Source organism: Chenopodium album, chromosome 11 (genome assembly GCF_948465745.1).
Source record: "Chenopodium album chromosome 11, dcCheAlbu1.1, whole genome shotgun sequence".
NCBI classification, from domain to species: domain Eukaryota; kingdom Viridiplantae; phylum Streptophyta; class Magnoliopsida; order Caryophyllales; family Amaranthaceae; genus Chenopodium; species Chenopodium album.
The window spans coordinates 6,513,896-6,530,336 of record NC_137844.1 but is presented as its reverse complement, the minus strand read 5'-3'; the positions used below and the strand labels follow the sequence as shown (position 1 = coordinate 6,530,336).

Here is a 16,441-nt window from a genome sequence, read left to right as displayed (position 1 = left end):
TTTAGCTTATAACAAGAGAGAATATTTTGACCTTTAGTAAGACTATTCAAGTTTCTTCGTCATTTACATGGAATTTCTTGATTGGTTCTATTGACTACTTTGAATTAATTGTAATCTTTTTTTGGCATTTTTTTTTTGGTCATTCAGTTCATGTGCACGGAAATATTGACTCCTTTTAATTCAACTATTTTTAATGTATGCATGCATAAATAAACGTTAAAGTAATTTTTCTAAACTTCATTTCCTCGTGTATACAGAGTATTTGGATGGAACAAAACCAATTCATTAGTCTTCCAAGATGACTCTCTATTCAAAAACTCTTGTTCTTAAGAAATTACTTAAAAGGCTTACCAACATCAAGTTAAATACAATTTTAAAAGGGTATTAGGTGAGTCTATTTCACTGTAGGTCCATCCATGACTTAATACATAAAAATACAAAAACTAATATGTTTAAAAATTTGTAATTCCTCCATTTTTTTGGCTAACATATTTCATTTTTTATGTTTGTCAACGCAGCTATTTCAATGATTAATAATAGTGTCAAAATATGTCAGCTAAAAAAGCGTACAGATAAATTATAAAATCTCAAAATTTAAGATGTTTAAAAACTTATACTTTGTATAAAATGTACAATAAGGTCAATAACTAATATCCGTCATATTATAAATTAATTCCAAACTCACATGATACTTTCTCATATAATATATAGCCTCTGGCCAAAAAATAATGTTAGTCGCCATAGAATTAGGAAGATAATTTATAAGAGGAGAATTAAGAGGTGTTATTTCTAGTTGGGATAGTAATGTTTTGTTGTAAATAATATTGTACGTCAAAAGTTGGAAAAGTGATTGGGCATTGTCGATACAAGTATAGTACCATACTACCACTTGTATCCCAACAATATAATGTGGATGCTTTGTTCCAACAATGGTTGTGTTTAGATAGGAATAGGAATGGAGGATCACTTTTTATTAATAAAAAAAAAAAGTGTTTCTTTAAAGTGAGCATAAAAGATGATGATATGTTTTTCTTTTTTTTTTTTTTTTTTTAAAGGCACAAAGTATGGCAAAATATGATAGATTCAAACTTGTATAATGTGAGCATAAAAAATACATGTATGTGTACTATATTGTAAAATATCGTGTATAAAATACAAATATGTGTATTACACATAAAATATCTTGTAAAAAATACATATAGCTGTAGCCCATTACGCTCAGACATACCAAAATAAACTCGATCTTTTTACTAAATTGAAAAGTTTCTTGTTTTGTTTGAGAGAAAACTACTCTTAACTTTGGTGCTTCTTTCATTCCTTTTCTCCAAACAAAATAATTGACACACATTATAAGATAAACTATTTTAATAAAAAATATTAAATAAATCCTTTAAGCTACCACATTTGAATGGACAATATATATACACAATTATTTTGATGCAGAAAAGATGCTAACATCATTTATCCTTAATTATATTCAGTAGGAGAATGCCAATGAGATTGAACTATGTATATACATTTGATATTTCGACCAATGAAAATAAATTATTAAAGACAGAAAAAGTCTTCTAGCAAATTAAAGATTGGAAAGAGCCTTTTTAATTACATTATATGTATATAGAAATAAAATGTGGTGGGCGAGCTATCATGATATTACTTAGTGGGGAAGAGATTAATTTATGGAGTCTAAGACTTGAGCAATCAACTTCATACACAAGATTATAGTGGAACAATAATGTGCTTTTTCCCCAAGTGTCAATAATGTACGTGTTCATACAATAAAATGAGAAAATAAGAGTTTAGAATGGTATGTAGCTAGATTGGCAAGATGGCTTCATATATGCCTTCATAGTTCATATGATTGACAAGGGTGTGATCAGTCTATTAATTACCGAGTATTTGACTATTTTCATAACAAAAATAAAGTTTAAAAACAAGAAAAATAATTTATACAAGTATATTTCATAGGTTAATTTGTAAAGTTTGATAATAACAAATTAAACTATCGAATATAACAAAGCTGATATTGTACTATGTATTATTTACATAATTATTAAGTAAAATTTAATAGGAATTAAATTAACTAATAAGTACTCTACAATTCTACATACGTTCATATGTGCATCATATATTCAACTAAGGAGAATATTAAGCTAGATTATTGTTATACTTTGGAAAATCACTTTAAAATGACAAACTTTATTCTAACATAGATAGATTAATTAATTCTTGTCAAAACAAAGATAGATTAATTAATTAAAAAAACTCAACCATGGAGCAGCTGAAGTTATTAGTGAGTGGTTCAAGGCTAGAAAAAACTCCACTATATTCACAGGCATTGACCTATAAATGCAGTTGCAATAGGAATAGGCCAACATTATTTTCATATCCAATCAATGCTTTGGATAGGCCCCAACCAAGATGCATTGGATAACATGTGGACCTACTTTATTTGTTGGTTTCATAATACTATCTCTATGTCAGAATTCAATTGCTCTACATTTTCGGTAAATTTGTGATAAGGAGTACCATTTGTAGGTAATTATTGACTATTAAACTCGTATTTTTCATTTTTAAAATAAATATTAAATATTATACTCACAACTAAAAATGACAAGAATAAAATTTGTAGAATATAGGAAAAAAAAATTTATTGTTAAATGGTACTTCATATAAACTCTCATCAATAATTAATTATCATAACTAATTCAAATAAAAATTTGTATGAATTTATCATCTAATGAACGTAAATAAGTCTTAAGACAAGTTGTAAAAGTTTACATATTGATAGCTCGTCAACATAATGTACTCCATATATTTGTAGTTATACAATTTAGTGAGCAGCTTAATTTTAGTTCAATTCAACTTCAATCAGTTCATTTCAGTAAATGTGAACTGACCTTCAATGTGAAAATCAAAGCTCAAGGTGTATCCCCAACCCTTTGAGTAATTTTCATAATTCACCCCACATTATAGTCCTCTTAAGGTGTGTCTTAATCTAACCAGGCCATAAATTAGAAGAAATAATTCCCTTCAAGAAATTCTTTGATATATATTGATGATTTTGTACAAACAACTCTAAAGCATAATAAATGACCGATCACAAGATATCCAAAAGTATCATAATAATTGAAATCTTGTACATCGCAAACACATATACTTTTATATTATAATATCATAAAGAAAAAAAAACCAAGATAAATCAAATTCCACATGATTACTTTTAATGTTTATGAGTTTATATTCACCGTTAAAGAATTAGATTCCATTTGCAATGGAATTGAATCTTTCAAGATTCCTAATAATACTCCATAAATACTTTTGTCAATATTATTTTGAAAATGAATCGATAATTAATCACAAAAGGGGGATAAAATATTAACAGGGAGTAATAATGATACGAGATGATAGATAACATTATAACAATATATACTTTTAAATCCACTAATATATACGAATAGTTCCAAATAGTTAGTGTATTTATCCTTGGAAAAAAAAAAATCCATCCATCCATTTGCCAGCAAACAAAACAAAAAAGATTTGTCAAAAAGCAAGGCACATCACATCCTTACAGTCTGTACATTAACCACCAAAGACAACAAAATAACAAAAAAAATAACGAAACAAAATATAAATACAAATATAAAAATTAAAAATATAAAGTGAGTTTCAATATCAGAATTAGAACTACATCCCCTTAATTAGCTTAATCATAATTAATTACTCATCATCATTATGATAATAACAATAAAAAACTTATCCATCCAAAATCCTAATAATACCTTTTTTTTCCAATTTTTTTTGAAACTGAAAATATTTTTCAGATTATTACATTGATTAATTAATGATAATCAAATCCAATAATCCCCATTTAAGCCACCCTGATACTACTATCGCCATTTTTGAACCCTTGCATAACTTGAAACGCAGGGTACCTCGAATTCGCGAGATCCGAAGAAGTCATGGAGAGAGAAAGTGACAGTGATAATGATGATGAATCGTTCTGGTTCAGATCGAAATCCACCATTGATTTGCTGCTTGTAGTGCTGCTGTTCGTTGACACAACAACCTTCATCTCATGATCATTTACTTGAGGAGTAGGAGTAGGAGGAGGTAGATGACTAAACGACGTCGTTAACGGATAGATCGGAGCTCCTGGTGATGAAAATCTCACAGTCGAGATCTCTGAATTCGATGATTGTTGCTGTTGTGGTGATGGTAGTGGAGATGGAGAACCGCCATTGTTGTTTTCCTTGATTTGTTTATCGTTTGATTGATTTACAGTGACCTAGTTTAATCCAGAAATTTCAAAATCAAAATCAGAAACCTCAATCGAAACAATCAACAGTGATTACGATGAATATTTTTAAGGAATTAAGAAATAATACCGAATCGGTGGTGATATCGAAGAGGCTAGATCTACGACGGCGGCGATTGAGATTATTCCGTCGGAGAAAGTATTTCTGAGCATGACTGGCAACTTGCGTAGGAGTTCGAGTTTTGACGAAGTTTCTAGAAATTCCTCGCCAATCACCTTTACCTACCTTATTCAATCCAAGCAAAAACAGCTTGTGTTCATCTTCCGTCCATGGAACACCTAATCAATCAAAATCAATCGATTCTTCAATCAACAACAACAAAAACCTAAAAAAATCAATCAAACAAAAACAAAAACAACTTCAATTCATTCTTCAATTTTCTCTCTCATACCTCGTTTCCGTTCACGGCTAACACCACCACCACCAGCAGAAGCGTTATTAACAACGACTGCATCATCAGCAGAAGCATAACCAGCAGCAGTAGCAGGAGGAGGAACGACGTCGTTTGAGGAAGAAGAATCAAGGCGATGTTCATACTGAGAGAGATTATTCAACGAAACACTCTTCCTCAAGGAATCAACGACAACACGAACACCGAAAAGCATGATCTCACCGCCGGTAGTCTCCGCTTCCTTGGCCATCTCCGATGAAAAAGTCGTCGCTCGGAGGAGAGAGAAAAATGAGAGAGGAGAGAGAAAATGGAGGAAGGTGGTAATGGAGTGAGAAAGTATTGGGAGGGTGAGGTTTTGAAGGAATCTATAGAGAGAGAAAGAGTAAAATCCGTACGAGGGAAGATATAATAATAATAATATAAATAAATTGAAGATAAATTAATGGGTTTTTATAAGGTAAAGGATAGAGTGGTTTATAAAGAAGAAATTACTCTACTTGGGAACGAAGAATTGAAGATACATGATAAGATAACTTGGCTGTCAGATATGTTAAAATAATTACTTCCTTCCCATAATCCCATCTCTCTTATTTAAAAATAATAAAAACAAAAAAAAAAAATTATAAAAAAAAAAATATTTTCTCATGAATTTTTACGAAGACAATGGAGTATATTTATTCCTAAATTAGGTAAATATATTACATAGTGAGATAGTTTTAGATTTCATCCTATATAATTTTCATTATCTTAGAAATAATTAGATTTCTTTCTAAAAAAATGATTCATTATGTTAGTAATTTTCATCATAATATATTCTTTTAAATTATAATGCAGTATACCATATTATTTTTATCATTATAGTATGAGTATATATACTCATAGAGATCATGAGTTATACGTTCATTAAAGTATGAGTATATATACTTGTAGGGGTTATGAGTTATACGTAAATAGTCAGTGTAGTTTAGAACCCGTGAAGGTTTGTAATGCTTTATTAGCATTGTCTAGATCTTACTGTACTTCGTAAAATAATTTTATTTCCTTTCTGATAATGATGGATGATATATAGCTTAGCTTTGGTAATCAAACATATCTTGATTGATATTTTTTAAAAGATTGATAAGAGTACAGATGAAATATCAATTAGCTGAGATCATGTATTAGATGTAAAAATAAAGGCATTTTAGAATCAGATAAAATTAATTTAAAAAAAAAAAACATCAATCAATCGTTTAATCCATATGTTGTAATTTTTTTTTTTGTTAAAATAAAAACCGATTATCAAACTTTGTTTAATATAAAAATAAAAAACCATTATATATATGGGAAAGCAATTATTTTTTTTCCTCCAAAAGACCTTAAAATCCCGGTCATTCTCTTCTTGTATGTGTGTGTTTTTTACTCCTTGTTATTTTACAAACGATCCGTAACTAGCTGCAAATAAAATACATTACTCCGCATTTAAAAACGATAATTTAAGGGCTTCTTTGGCATTTTTTTTCTGTTTTTTTTAAAACAAAAAACCCAAAAACAGAAAACAAGAAAAAGGTGTTTCCAGTTTTTTGTTGTCAGTTTTCAAATTCATCATGATTTTAATAAATTTGTTTAATTTTTATTTTATTATATGTCATATATCGTATGAGTTTGAAATCCAAAAAACAGAAAACCACAGTTAAGCAAAATGAATCCTAATTTTCTTAGGAATAAATGATAAATTATTTAATTAAATTTTATCTGGATATAAATAATGGAGGTATAGAGGATGTGAAGTAGGGTAGCATGTGGCAGGGGGTAGCCAATCAGTTTGTCGATGTTGTGTGGGTACAACACGTGGCTTATAACTGTCGGCTTATCCTTGAAGATTTTTTTATTTATATTTAATCTGTTTGTTTGTGTGTTTTGATAAAGGGGTGAGGAGCTTTTAATTAGTCAATATATATCATGTCACAATCAATTTTAGATGAAGAGAGAGAATATTTCACGAGAATGTAAGATTATTTGTTTCCTTATTTTGGCTTCGATTTTTAGAACCTACCATCTTTCTATACTTCCCTTTTTTTTCCTACCTCCTATTTAATGAATTTATGCTTCTTCCCTAAGCCAACATTTTTTCTTTCTATACTTTCGTTGGCTTAGGATTTTTTTTATTCTAATCATTAATATATTGACTATTTAAACAAGTATAATATATGGCTTACGGAGTATGATAATGTATTTTTTTTCTGCTTTTATTACTTGCATATAGTACTACTCTATAATCCATTATCATGCAATTTAACTTATTTGAAGAATGAATTAAAGAAAGTAAACCGATGAATTATAGTATATAGTAAATTCATTAAGGGAAACAACTATGATATTTAGGTAACCGGTATTTTAATTTCTATGTTTACCTTATTTGTTAAAATTTGATGTGCATGCCATGTCAATTAACGGGCTTCCCTAAAAATGTGTTTACATGCCAAAGCCCAAAGGCCAAACCACACGTTATGCCTGTTTAATTTAAACATGACTTCTTTTTTATTTATTATTTTTTTTTTTTTTTTTTGAAAGATAAACATGATGACATTTTATTACATATAAAAAGAATGAAGAAAGTAAATGAAAAAAATATTACTATTAATTTAATATTTAGAAAATACATCGTGAGTGTAAATTTATAATAAGAAATTAAATTGATAGAGTATATATACCAATCTTATAGTTCAACCAAAAATTTATCATGCCCTTCAAATATCAATTTAATCTTTTTCGTTGAATTGGTCCTTTAACGAAAATATCTACCTGCACATTATTTATTTATTTTCCCTTAACTTGTTGAATAGGTGTGGAAATTTTGTTGGTACTTTAGGGAGACCATGGTAAGTGTTATAATTAATTGAGAGATCAACAACATTAGAATAATAGAATTAGAAAAGGAAAAGTTTGAAAGTTTTGAGGGATGAAAAGAGTGGTGTTAGATTTGAGTTGTCACTTTGTAAATGGCGATTGCATACAAATGATGGCTTATTTGAGGAGATGATTTTTTTAGATTGTGATAAAGGTGACAAGTAAGAGCTTAGCAGTACTAGTTAGTAGTAGTCGCCTAGTCGGACTCCGCCCCATAATAGGGAAAGTTGGGTGTAAATGGTGGTCCTTGTGATTACCCGTGTTTTATTTGTCTCTATTTCTATACATGTAAACTTTACATAAAATAAGTGAATATAATAAGTTAGGGTGAACGCTTAATATAATTAAAGGTCAGATCATTAAAGCTTAATTGACATGTATAAGCTAATGCGTGCTTTTTTGTTTCTTATTTTCACTTTTTTTTTTTGAACTATTGTATTATTGGGTAAAATCATAGTTGGACCAGATACGGCGTCTCCCCCAAGTATTCTTTGAGTTATGCTTAATATATGGTGGTTATACTCCATAAGTGTTTAATTGATGTATATTATAGTTGCGACATACTAGTTATGCATTGCTATTTCAATACAAAAGGGTGGAGGATCAAACCTTAATCATCCTAACATTTTGACTAGCATTTTGGCCAAGACTCACCATTGCACCTCCATACAATACCATACTTCATACTTAATTACAAAGTATATTATTTGTGTTCACAGCTAACAACTTGTTAACATCTATTTTACGGTTACTCCAACAACAAACAACTACTATCACACCTAACAACATTTTCTGATTATAGCTACATTTTTCAGTCACCAAATTAAAGTATGTCACCATGCAAAACTTGAATCGTACTGTTACATTAGACACTTTGCGCCCCGTTAACTATAGATTTTCTATTATATTTTACTCGTAACTAGCATTTACATCAACCACAGTCTAAAGATACTCCATAGAATGATATTTTTGAAATTTTATAGTCACTTCATTCGTGGCTTGTTGAATTGTGATTCTTGTTTCTAGTCACAACACTTTTATCTAAATTAAAATAATTTCAAACACTTCATGATTACTATTACGTTACAACGTGAATAATTAATATACCGTAGAAAATATATATTCTCGTGTAACCTCATTGAATTAAACATCAACTTTTAATATACCTTTCGTGTTTTTAAGTGCTTTAATTTGACCTTTTGTGCTAATCCGCTTTGATCAGCTACCTTATAAAAAGTACAAGATTACTCTTATGAATAATGTGATGCCAATTATACCCTTTAAAATGTGTAATTATATATGTACCCTCATTAATATATACAAGTTTTATAAATAGTGTTTTAACAATTATACTACCTAAATGTTTATTTATTTATTCATTAATGATAATTACCTCTTTTTTTAACTCTTAAGAATAATATGTGGACATTCATACCCCTAAATATATCTGTTTATATATTTTCTCTCACTATGCTGCCAATAACAAAATTTGTGATATAAGGCCAAACCTAAAGAGATTTTGGATATGGCTAACTATGGCTAATATACATAAAAATAGATACAGTCATATTAATTACTTATTACAATTGTCTCAATGTTTAGCTTTGATATCAATTTTTTTAACAATTATACTTATTGATAGTTGCATACTCGAATTATAAGATATTTAGATGCTCAAAGGAATGCATTGAAAATGTAAAACAAAGCTAATAAAAACATCATCTAAAGTCAAAATTATAAAAGAGAGCATATAATTATAGTATTTCAACAAACTAAAAAACTCCATGAATAGTGTTCAACATCATATCCACCATTCATATTTGACACATTGTTAGTACAAATATAAGAATTATGTCAAGATAAAATGATGATTGATGTTAGAATATAGAGGAAGGGAAGGCATATGAACCGTCGGGAAAGCATATTCTATATTTGTCTCAAAGTGGAGTATATAATTTATTAATATATTCCGTATATGCTAATTAACCAATTTATTAATTTAATTTAATATTGAGGTGGGGTGTTATAATTAATTTGATGATCCGTACTGCTTTATTATCTAATCTAATCTTAATTACCATCTTTTGATAGTGGAGGTGCATCTGGGGTTGGAAGATAAGCCTGAGATAAGGTAATTGTGGGACCCCACTATCATTTTCTTCTTTTTGTTAGATGCTCTATTCTCACGCGCCTTTTTTAGTAACTAAAACAACTGGATGCCACATGCATGAATATATATATACTTCTTCTATTTTTATTTAGTTACAACACATACTTTTTCACCGTATTTAAGGTATGTGGGGTTCACATGAAGTGAGTGGTTATTAGGAGTGTAATTTGATGGGTCATGTGCTTTAAATAAGAGAAATATTATAGTTTTTTCCCAAAATAACTTCCATTTATAGTGTGTTGTAAATATTGTGATATTTTCATTTTAGGGAAGTGTTACAAGTATTATAAAACGGAGGAATTAGATGATTAAATAGTCTTTTGATGGTATTGAATTATCAATTTTATCATCTGTGAGTGTCATTATATATCCGAGTGTATCGAGATGAATTAGGGCGTATAATGGATATTATGCTATCGTGTAGGTCTTGTTTTGTTGTTTTGATATTTTGGTTGCTTGTTGATGTTGATTGGTTGGTGCGTTATTTACAAACTAATAGATAGTTTTTTTTTTTTTTTAGTTTGTCATAATTTATTAGCATCAATTATGATGTATAAAAAGTATGTAGTATTCAATCATAAAACAAAAATACATTAAGGCTCTATTCTCTTCAAATTATTTTTAGTGCAGTTCAGTTCAGCTCTAATAAGTTCAGTTCAGTTCAATTCAACTTAATTTCCAGTCAATCAGAACGGGCTCTAAAGTAAATAATGCTCTGTACTTCTTAGTATTAATTCAAAAGTAAATTTATAATCATGCAACTCTCTATACTAAATATTTTTCACTTTTTAATGAAAAAACACAATAATACTTATTGAAAAAAAAAAAATTTCATTAGAGCTTATTTTAGCCGGGATTTAGTTGATTAAAAATTTAAAAGAGAAAAGCATTATTAAAGTAAAAAAAAATTGAAAACCAGTTTAAATTTAAAAATTTAAAAATTATGAAACTGCAAATACTATGCACTAGTTATTATTGAGTTTCATTTTATACATGAAGCTCAATCTACAAACTTTTATTTTAGCTACTTGTATCACTTTAGGTTATACTATATGAAAGTCCGTGCGATGCACGATTTTTTAATATTTTGTTTTGAATATTTCTTAATCTCTAACAATTTTGTTTTTTTTTTTTTTAATTAAAATTCGTTGACATAAATTTCACATAATAAATATTTAAATAGGGTAAAGTTTTTCTTGCATTATAAGTCTTTATTTATATATATTAGATTTGTTTTTTTTTTTTTCAAGATTCTAACTATACAACTTATGGAGTATACTTCGTATTATTCATAAGGTAAAGTCGTGAGGAAACAACTCTTCTTTCAAACATATCTTATTGTATCTAATAGTACAAAATGTTATAAATTATGTATTACATTGGTGGAAACTGAACTCCATATGATTATGACTTTGATGGGCAAATTTAGCAATCCAATAAGCAAACTTATTACTCTTTAGATTTGTGAATTGTGATATGTATGTATATATGTTGTGCCTTTTGACTTTTTAAGTGAGCTACACAACAAAGCTAGCATAATTGCATGTTAGAATTTACCATTAGTCCTTCTTTCATTCTTTACTATTTGAAAGTGACATTTTTTTTCGAGTTACTTTTAATCATCCTTTTTTCATACTTCTTTTTCACAAATTATTTGACATGTGATTAATATTTCAACAGTTTCACCTTTTTAATCCTTCTTTTTATTGGACACCTCAACTTAATAAGTCATTAAAGTATGTTTAGTTCACCTTGTTAATCAAATAATCAACAATAATGTTACATATGTGAGCACAATAAATTAAAGAATTTTTTTGTCACCTACTACTATTTATTTGACTTTTTATATTATGATCAGAAAAGATTTTTGCTTTGGTACGAAGGAAAACATCCTGTACAGATTTCAGATCCTTTTCTAGCTCCTGTAATGAATAAAGGGCTCCTCAAATATAATAATGAAAGTGATTTGTGCCAAAAAAAACTGATTAAGGGTCTGTTCTCTTCAGCTTATTTTCAGTCCAGTTCAGTTCAATTAGTTCCTAATTTCCTTCTTTCATAAAATATTCAGTTCAATAAATCAGAACAGACCCTAAAACTTGGCTATTATAAGACATATATATTAAAGTAGAGCATAATAATAACATAAAAAGATGAAATAAAATATTTGTTAATTACATGTATGAACGAAGTTGAATTAATTATCTCGTAAAACCAACCCAGTTAGTTCACATCTATAGAGATGACATGCGACAATTTGGATCAGATTCAGGTTGATTTGAGTTGTACTAAATATTTATCTAAAAATCTAAAATAGTGTTAATGTAATACAAATTAAGTATTAGTACAAAAAAATGATATACGAGTCAAGTTGAATTTGGTCTGTTTAGGCTCGAATCAAGCCGAATTCAAGTTTCTCAGTAAATTTGAATCGAGTTTAGATTGAGTTTATTGGGTCGGGTAAAGGATTATCACCTCTACCCGTCCGTGTATGTTCTTGCTCAAGTTGTTAATTAATTTACATACATTGCGACTTGGTCAAAACCATAAAATGATTTTCTTGTCACATTACTAAGCTATTTTACTCCTTAGGCCGTTAGACGCCTCTTTGAATTGCCTTGTATTGCTAGATTAACCTAATTTCAAGTATTAAAAAGTCCCTACAAATGATACATGTTAAGTAGGTGTTACACATTTTGACCACCTAATACTCACCATATATGGCATTGATCATGATCATATATATTAGATGTGAGATGAAGAATGAAGACTTCCTTTATGTTAAATAAAATTGATGATAAGCTAAAATATGCATAATCATTCAATAATCCTTTGATTAGACCCACTAATTGTGTTTTTTGGTAGGGTTGTTTGAGCCTCATAATAGTTGCTTCTTGTCTACCTTTCCCTTTTCTTTTTGGGGATGGGTGATTGTCAATATAACATATTTTTGGTGTTTACCAAATCCATCTTAGTGTTTGAATAATCGTGCTTATCTAATATATTTGCATATTATATTGTCCCCACCATGCTAATTAATTAGAGTACCATCTATATATATTGGTCCACTAATTTCACTTCCATTTATATGCTATTTCAGGAAACTAAATTTACGCATGATCTTTTGCTCACATGGTTGAGGTGTAAATAAATTACTTGCAAGTTTTTTGGATTTTTTTTTTTTTTTTGAGTTTTATTATTGTTGTTGCAAATATTTTTTCATTGAGATTAGCGATGAAAACATAATTATTAGGGGATGACAATTAAATTACAATTATAGTATAGTGTTTAATCCTTATAAATATATACTTTTTAATTAGTATAGGCTACCATGCAAACAAATTTCAAACGATCATGAGCCTCACAAATAAATGAGCTATACTAAAAAGTAAAATCATTTAACCATTTTGTTCTACTCCATAAAATGTTTTTCACCCTAAGTCCCTACTTATAATTAAAAGGCCTCGTAATTATTTTGTTGTTTATAAGAAAAAGAAAATATATTTTACAATGATTGTACGTGGTAAATTGATGAATATGATGAATTGAATGACAAGTACATACCATGATACCCATAGGCATATAGCATATTCTTCTCAGAATGAAGGACAATTTTGTCATTGTAAAATTTGTAACAACTAACAACAATGAATTTTACGTTAGGGTTAAATTTGTGACATTACACATAATACAAAGTAGTAGACATGTCAATCTTTAGATAGATGATGGATATATAATTAAGTTATAACCTACTGTATGATTTATGGATTACTTTAATTAACTAGCTTAGAAACAAACCCTAAGCTACTTTATTAGATAACCATCAGATTTTACAATCAACTTTTTTGTTAAAATTGCATCAATCTATTTTTGTTGTCATTTTATAACTTTCTTGAGTATCAATACTAAATTACCACCACATTACAAGTGATACAATATTAAAATAATACTCCATAGTACATATAGCTGTCAACTAGTTTGATTATTTAAGTTTTAAGAACTATGGTGACTAAATTTAAACCTAACATCAATTACTTATAATCGTTTCATTATCCTTTTTTAATTATATGACTATTTATAAACCAAAAAATATTCTCTAACTAAAAATCTAAGAAGATACTCCAAGAGTTGAAATCTATAATTACTACGTATATATTTTACCTCTATGGAAATTTTTTAATTCTTTCATTTTCATTCGATTGTCGTGCCATTTCTTCATATACATAATACATGCATGATAGAGTAGTAGCAAAAAAGTCCTTTTGTTATTATAATAGTAATAATTTTTTAATCAATCTCTTTCACCGTTTCACTTAATTACTTCACATAAATTCCATAAACCAAATCAAAGTTGATGAAAACCTGTAAAGTTATAGCTAAATGCATCCTTGATCACGTAAATAATAATAGTAATTTAAGATTAATATAATTATAATCATAGAAAGCATCTTTTCATGCAAGTTGTAAATACAAATATACGTATATTATAAACATAAATTTTAAGGGTGGTACGGTGTAAGAAATCTGTCTTTAATTAAATAAAAGTATTATAATGTCTTAATTATATAAAGTCACCTATTGATGACTAATTATTCTCCAGGTTATACATTAATTAGATAGACTAGCCTTTATCTTTCTCTCACAGTTGACTAAAATCTGTTCTTCTTGGAAGTTTGAATTGAATTAAGGCTAGATTAAGGTTAAGTAAACAAAGTTAAGCAAAAGCCGAGAATATCTCCTCGTGATTTTGTTCTTTTTGTTTAGTACCACTTGCTTTCTAATTGGCCAAATTAATCCCATAAACCGAGAGTTAACACATGGATGAATAGGATTATGACTTCTACTTAACATTAATATAAAATTAATCAAACACTAGCAAACATGGGTGCTGATTGATCCAATCAAATTGTTTTTTAAATTTTATTTTCATGTATAATAGAGAGTTACAAGAGGCAAATAGTCGTCTAGTGCACGCTTAGGGGCGATAGCTTACGTGTTACTGGTGTATATGAAATTTGATTCCAAGTTTTGGGTTTCATTTCCTTTAAAACTTTATACTTTATAAATGATTGGCATCCTTTTAGGTGGGAGGAGGGGGGCGGGGTGAATGGTTGTTAAGCATTCTTTAGGTTATTTTGTGCATTATGTAGAAAAGATTACTTAACACTAATATATATTCCAACACATTCAATTAGATATAGTGTTTAAAATTTTTTAAAGATTATGTTGTACTCTATATTTTCCAATTTTTTCAAATACATACAATTTTACTTAAGTTGTTGTGAAGCTTAGTTTAAGTTAAGAAGATTTTGGACGACGTTTCACTCTTCCAAGGAAAAGATTGAGAGGATATCTTTCCTTATTTTTATAATTGTACTTTTGATAAAAATAACTTATATGTGTAGCCTGCATTTTTATTTATATGCAAACATATATTACTGCAACACTCCAAATTTCTTGTGATCCAAAACATGTATAATTATATTTGGTGTCGTGCACATAAATTCAACACAAATAAATAATGTACATATATTTTTTTGTCTCTTTTACTACGTTTATTATTGTTTTATGAGCTATCAATAATATTTTACTCCATATTAGATTCAATTTCTCAAAATAATACTCCGTAAATGGTTCAAAAATCACAATTATCGAAATCATAACCCTTGGCCCCTATATACTCTTTCGATTATTGACTTGGATCTAGCTAATTACAACCAAATTTTGACAGATATATAAAACAATACCTCGTACATCATAAAGTATGCAATCACCGTTTTTCTATTTCATCTTTGTTAACTAACGTCATCATTTTCCAACTACTAACATTATTGTCATTGTTAAATTCTTAAACTATGTATCATTAATTCATTATACCAATACCCTCTCTCCTTTTGTTTGACTCTTTAAAATATACGAAATTACGAAGTAGTTACATTTTAAATTTTACTCCTTAGTTGGATACGGAATACAACAAATTCACATGTACAACTTACAGTATATTTAGGTCCTGTTCTTTTGAAGTTTTGAGCTTTTGCGCAGAGCAGAATAGGTGTCAGCAGATTAAATTGAGTCAGTAGAATAGAGCAGATTTTAGTAGAGTAGAACACATTTCAGCAAAACAAAGCAACTTTAAAGAATATGGCCTTGCTTTTTAAAGAGAATGTATTGCCATTGTTAGGAAATATAGAATGCAAAGTATATTAATTTGCAATCTAATCTTTTTAGTTTTTTCAGTGAAATCTTTTTGTAAGATATTTTAAAAAAAAAAAAATATCAAAATGTTAAGAACAAAATGGATTGGAGAGAGTAATGTAATAATATATTCTAACTTGATTAAATTATATAATTTTGAAAACATGTATGGTGTAATATGGTTGAATTATTGAAGCATTACAGCATTAGAAAACTACTCGTTATTTTTTAAAGCAATGTTAGCATAATTAATATCACTGGTAAGACAAATAATAGTATAACACTAGTCCGTCGTCAAATTTGGAATCTACTTCAATAATGACGTACATAAAAGCATTTTCATTTAATTAAGTGAAAAAGTGTAAATGATACTTCTAGTTGATAACTTGATACAAGTCCATACAACATCCGATTCATGCCTTTGTTTTTATATTTAAAAAAAATTGAGAAAAAGTCACAAATTTCATTGTCACTCTATTA

At 28.4% G+C, this 16,441-nt stretch overlaps 1 protein-coding gene across 1 annotated transcript; it reads right to left on the bottom strand.

The window, feature by feature from the left end:
- Positions 1-3,631: 3,631 nt before the first annotated feature.
- On the bottom strand, positions 3,632-5,125 carry LOC145567262 (transcription factor MYB1R1-like). The gene is made up of 3 exons (XM_081626524.1): positions 4,711-5,125; positions 4,389-4,597; positions 3,632-4,288 (listed from the first exon to the last, which is right to left on the bottom strand). The coding sequence occupies exons 1-3, from the start codon at positions 4,958-4,960 to the stop codon at positions 3,872-3,874; spliced, it is 876 nt and encodes a 291-aa protein (XP_081482650.1). The 5' UTR covers positions 4,961-5,125; the 3' UTR covers positions 3,632-3,871.
- Positions 5,126-16,441: the final 11,316 nt, after the last annotated feature.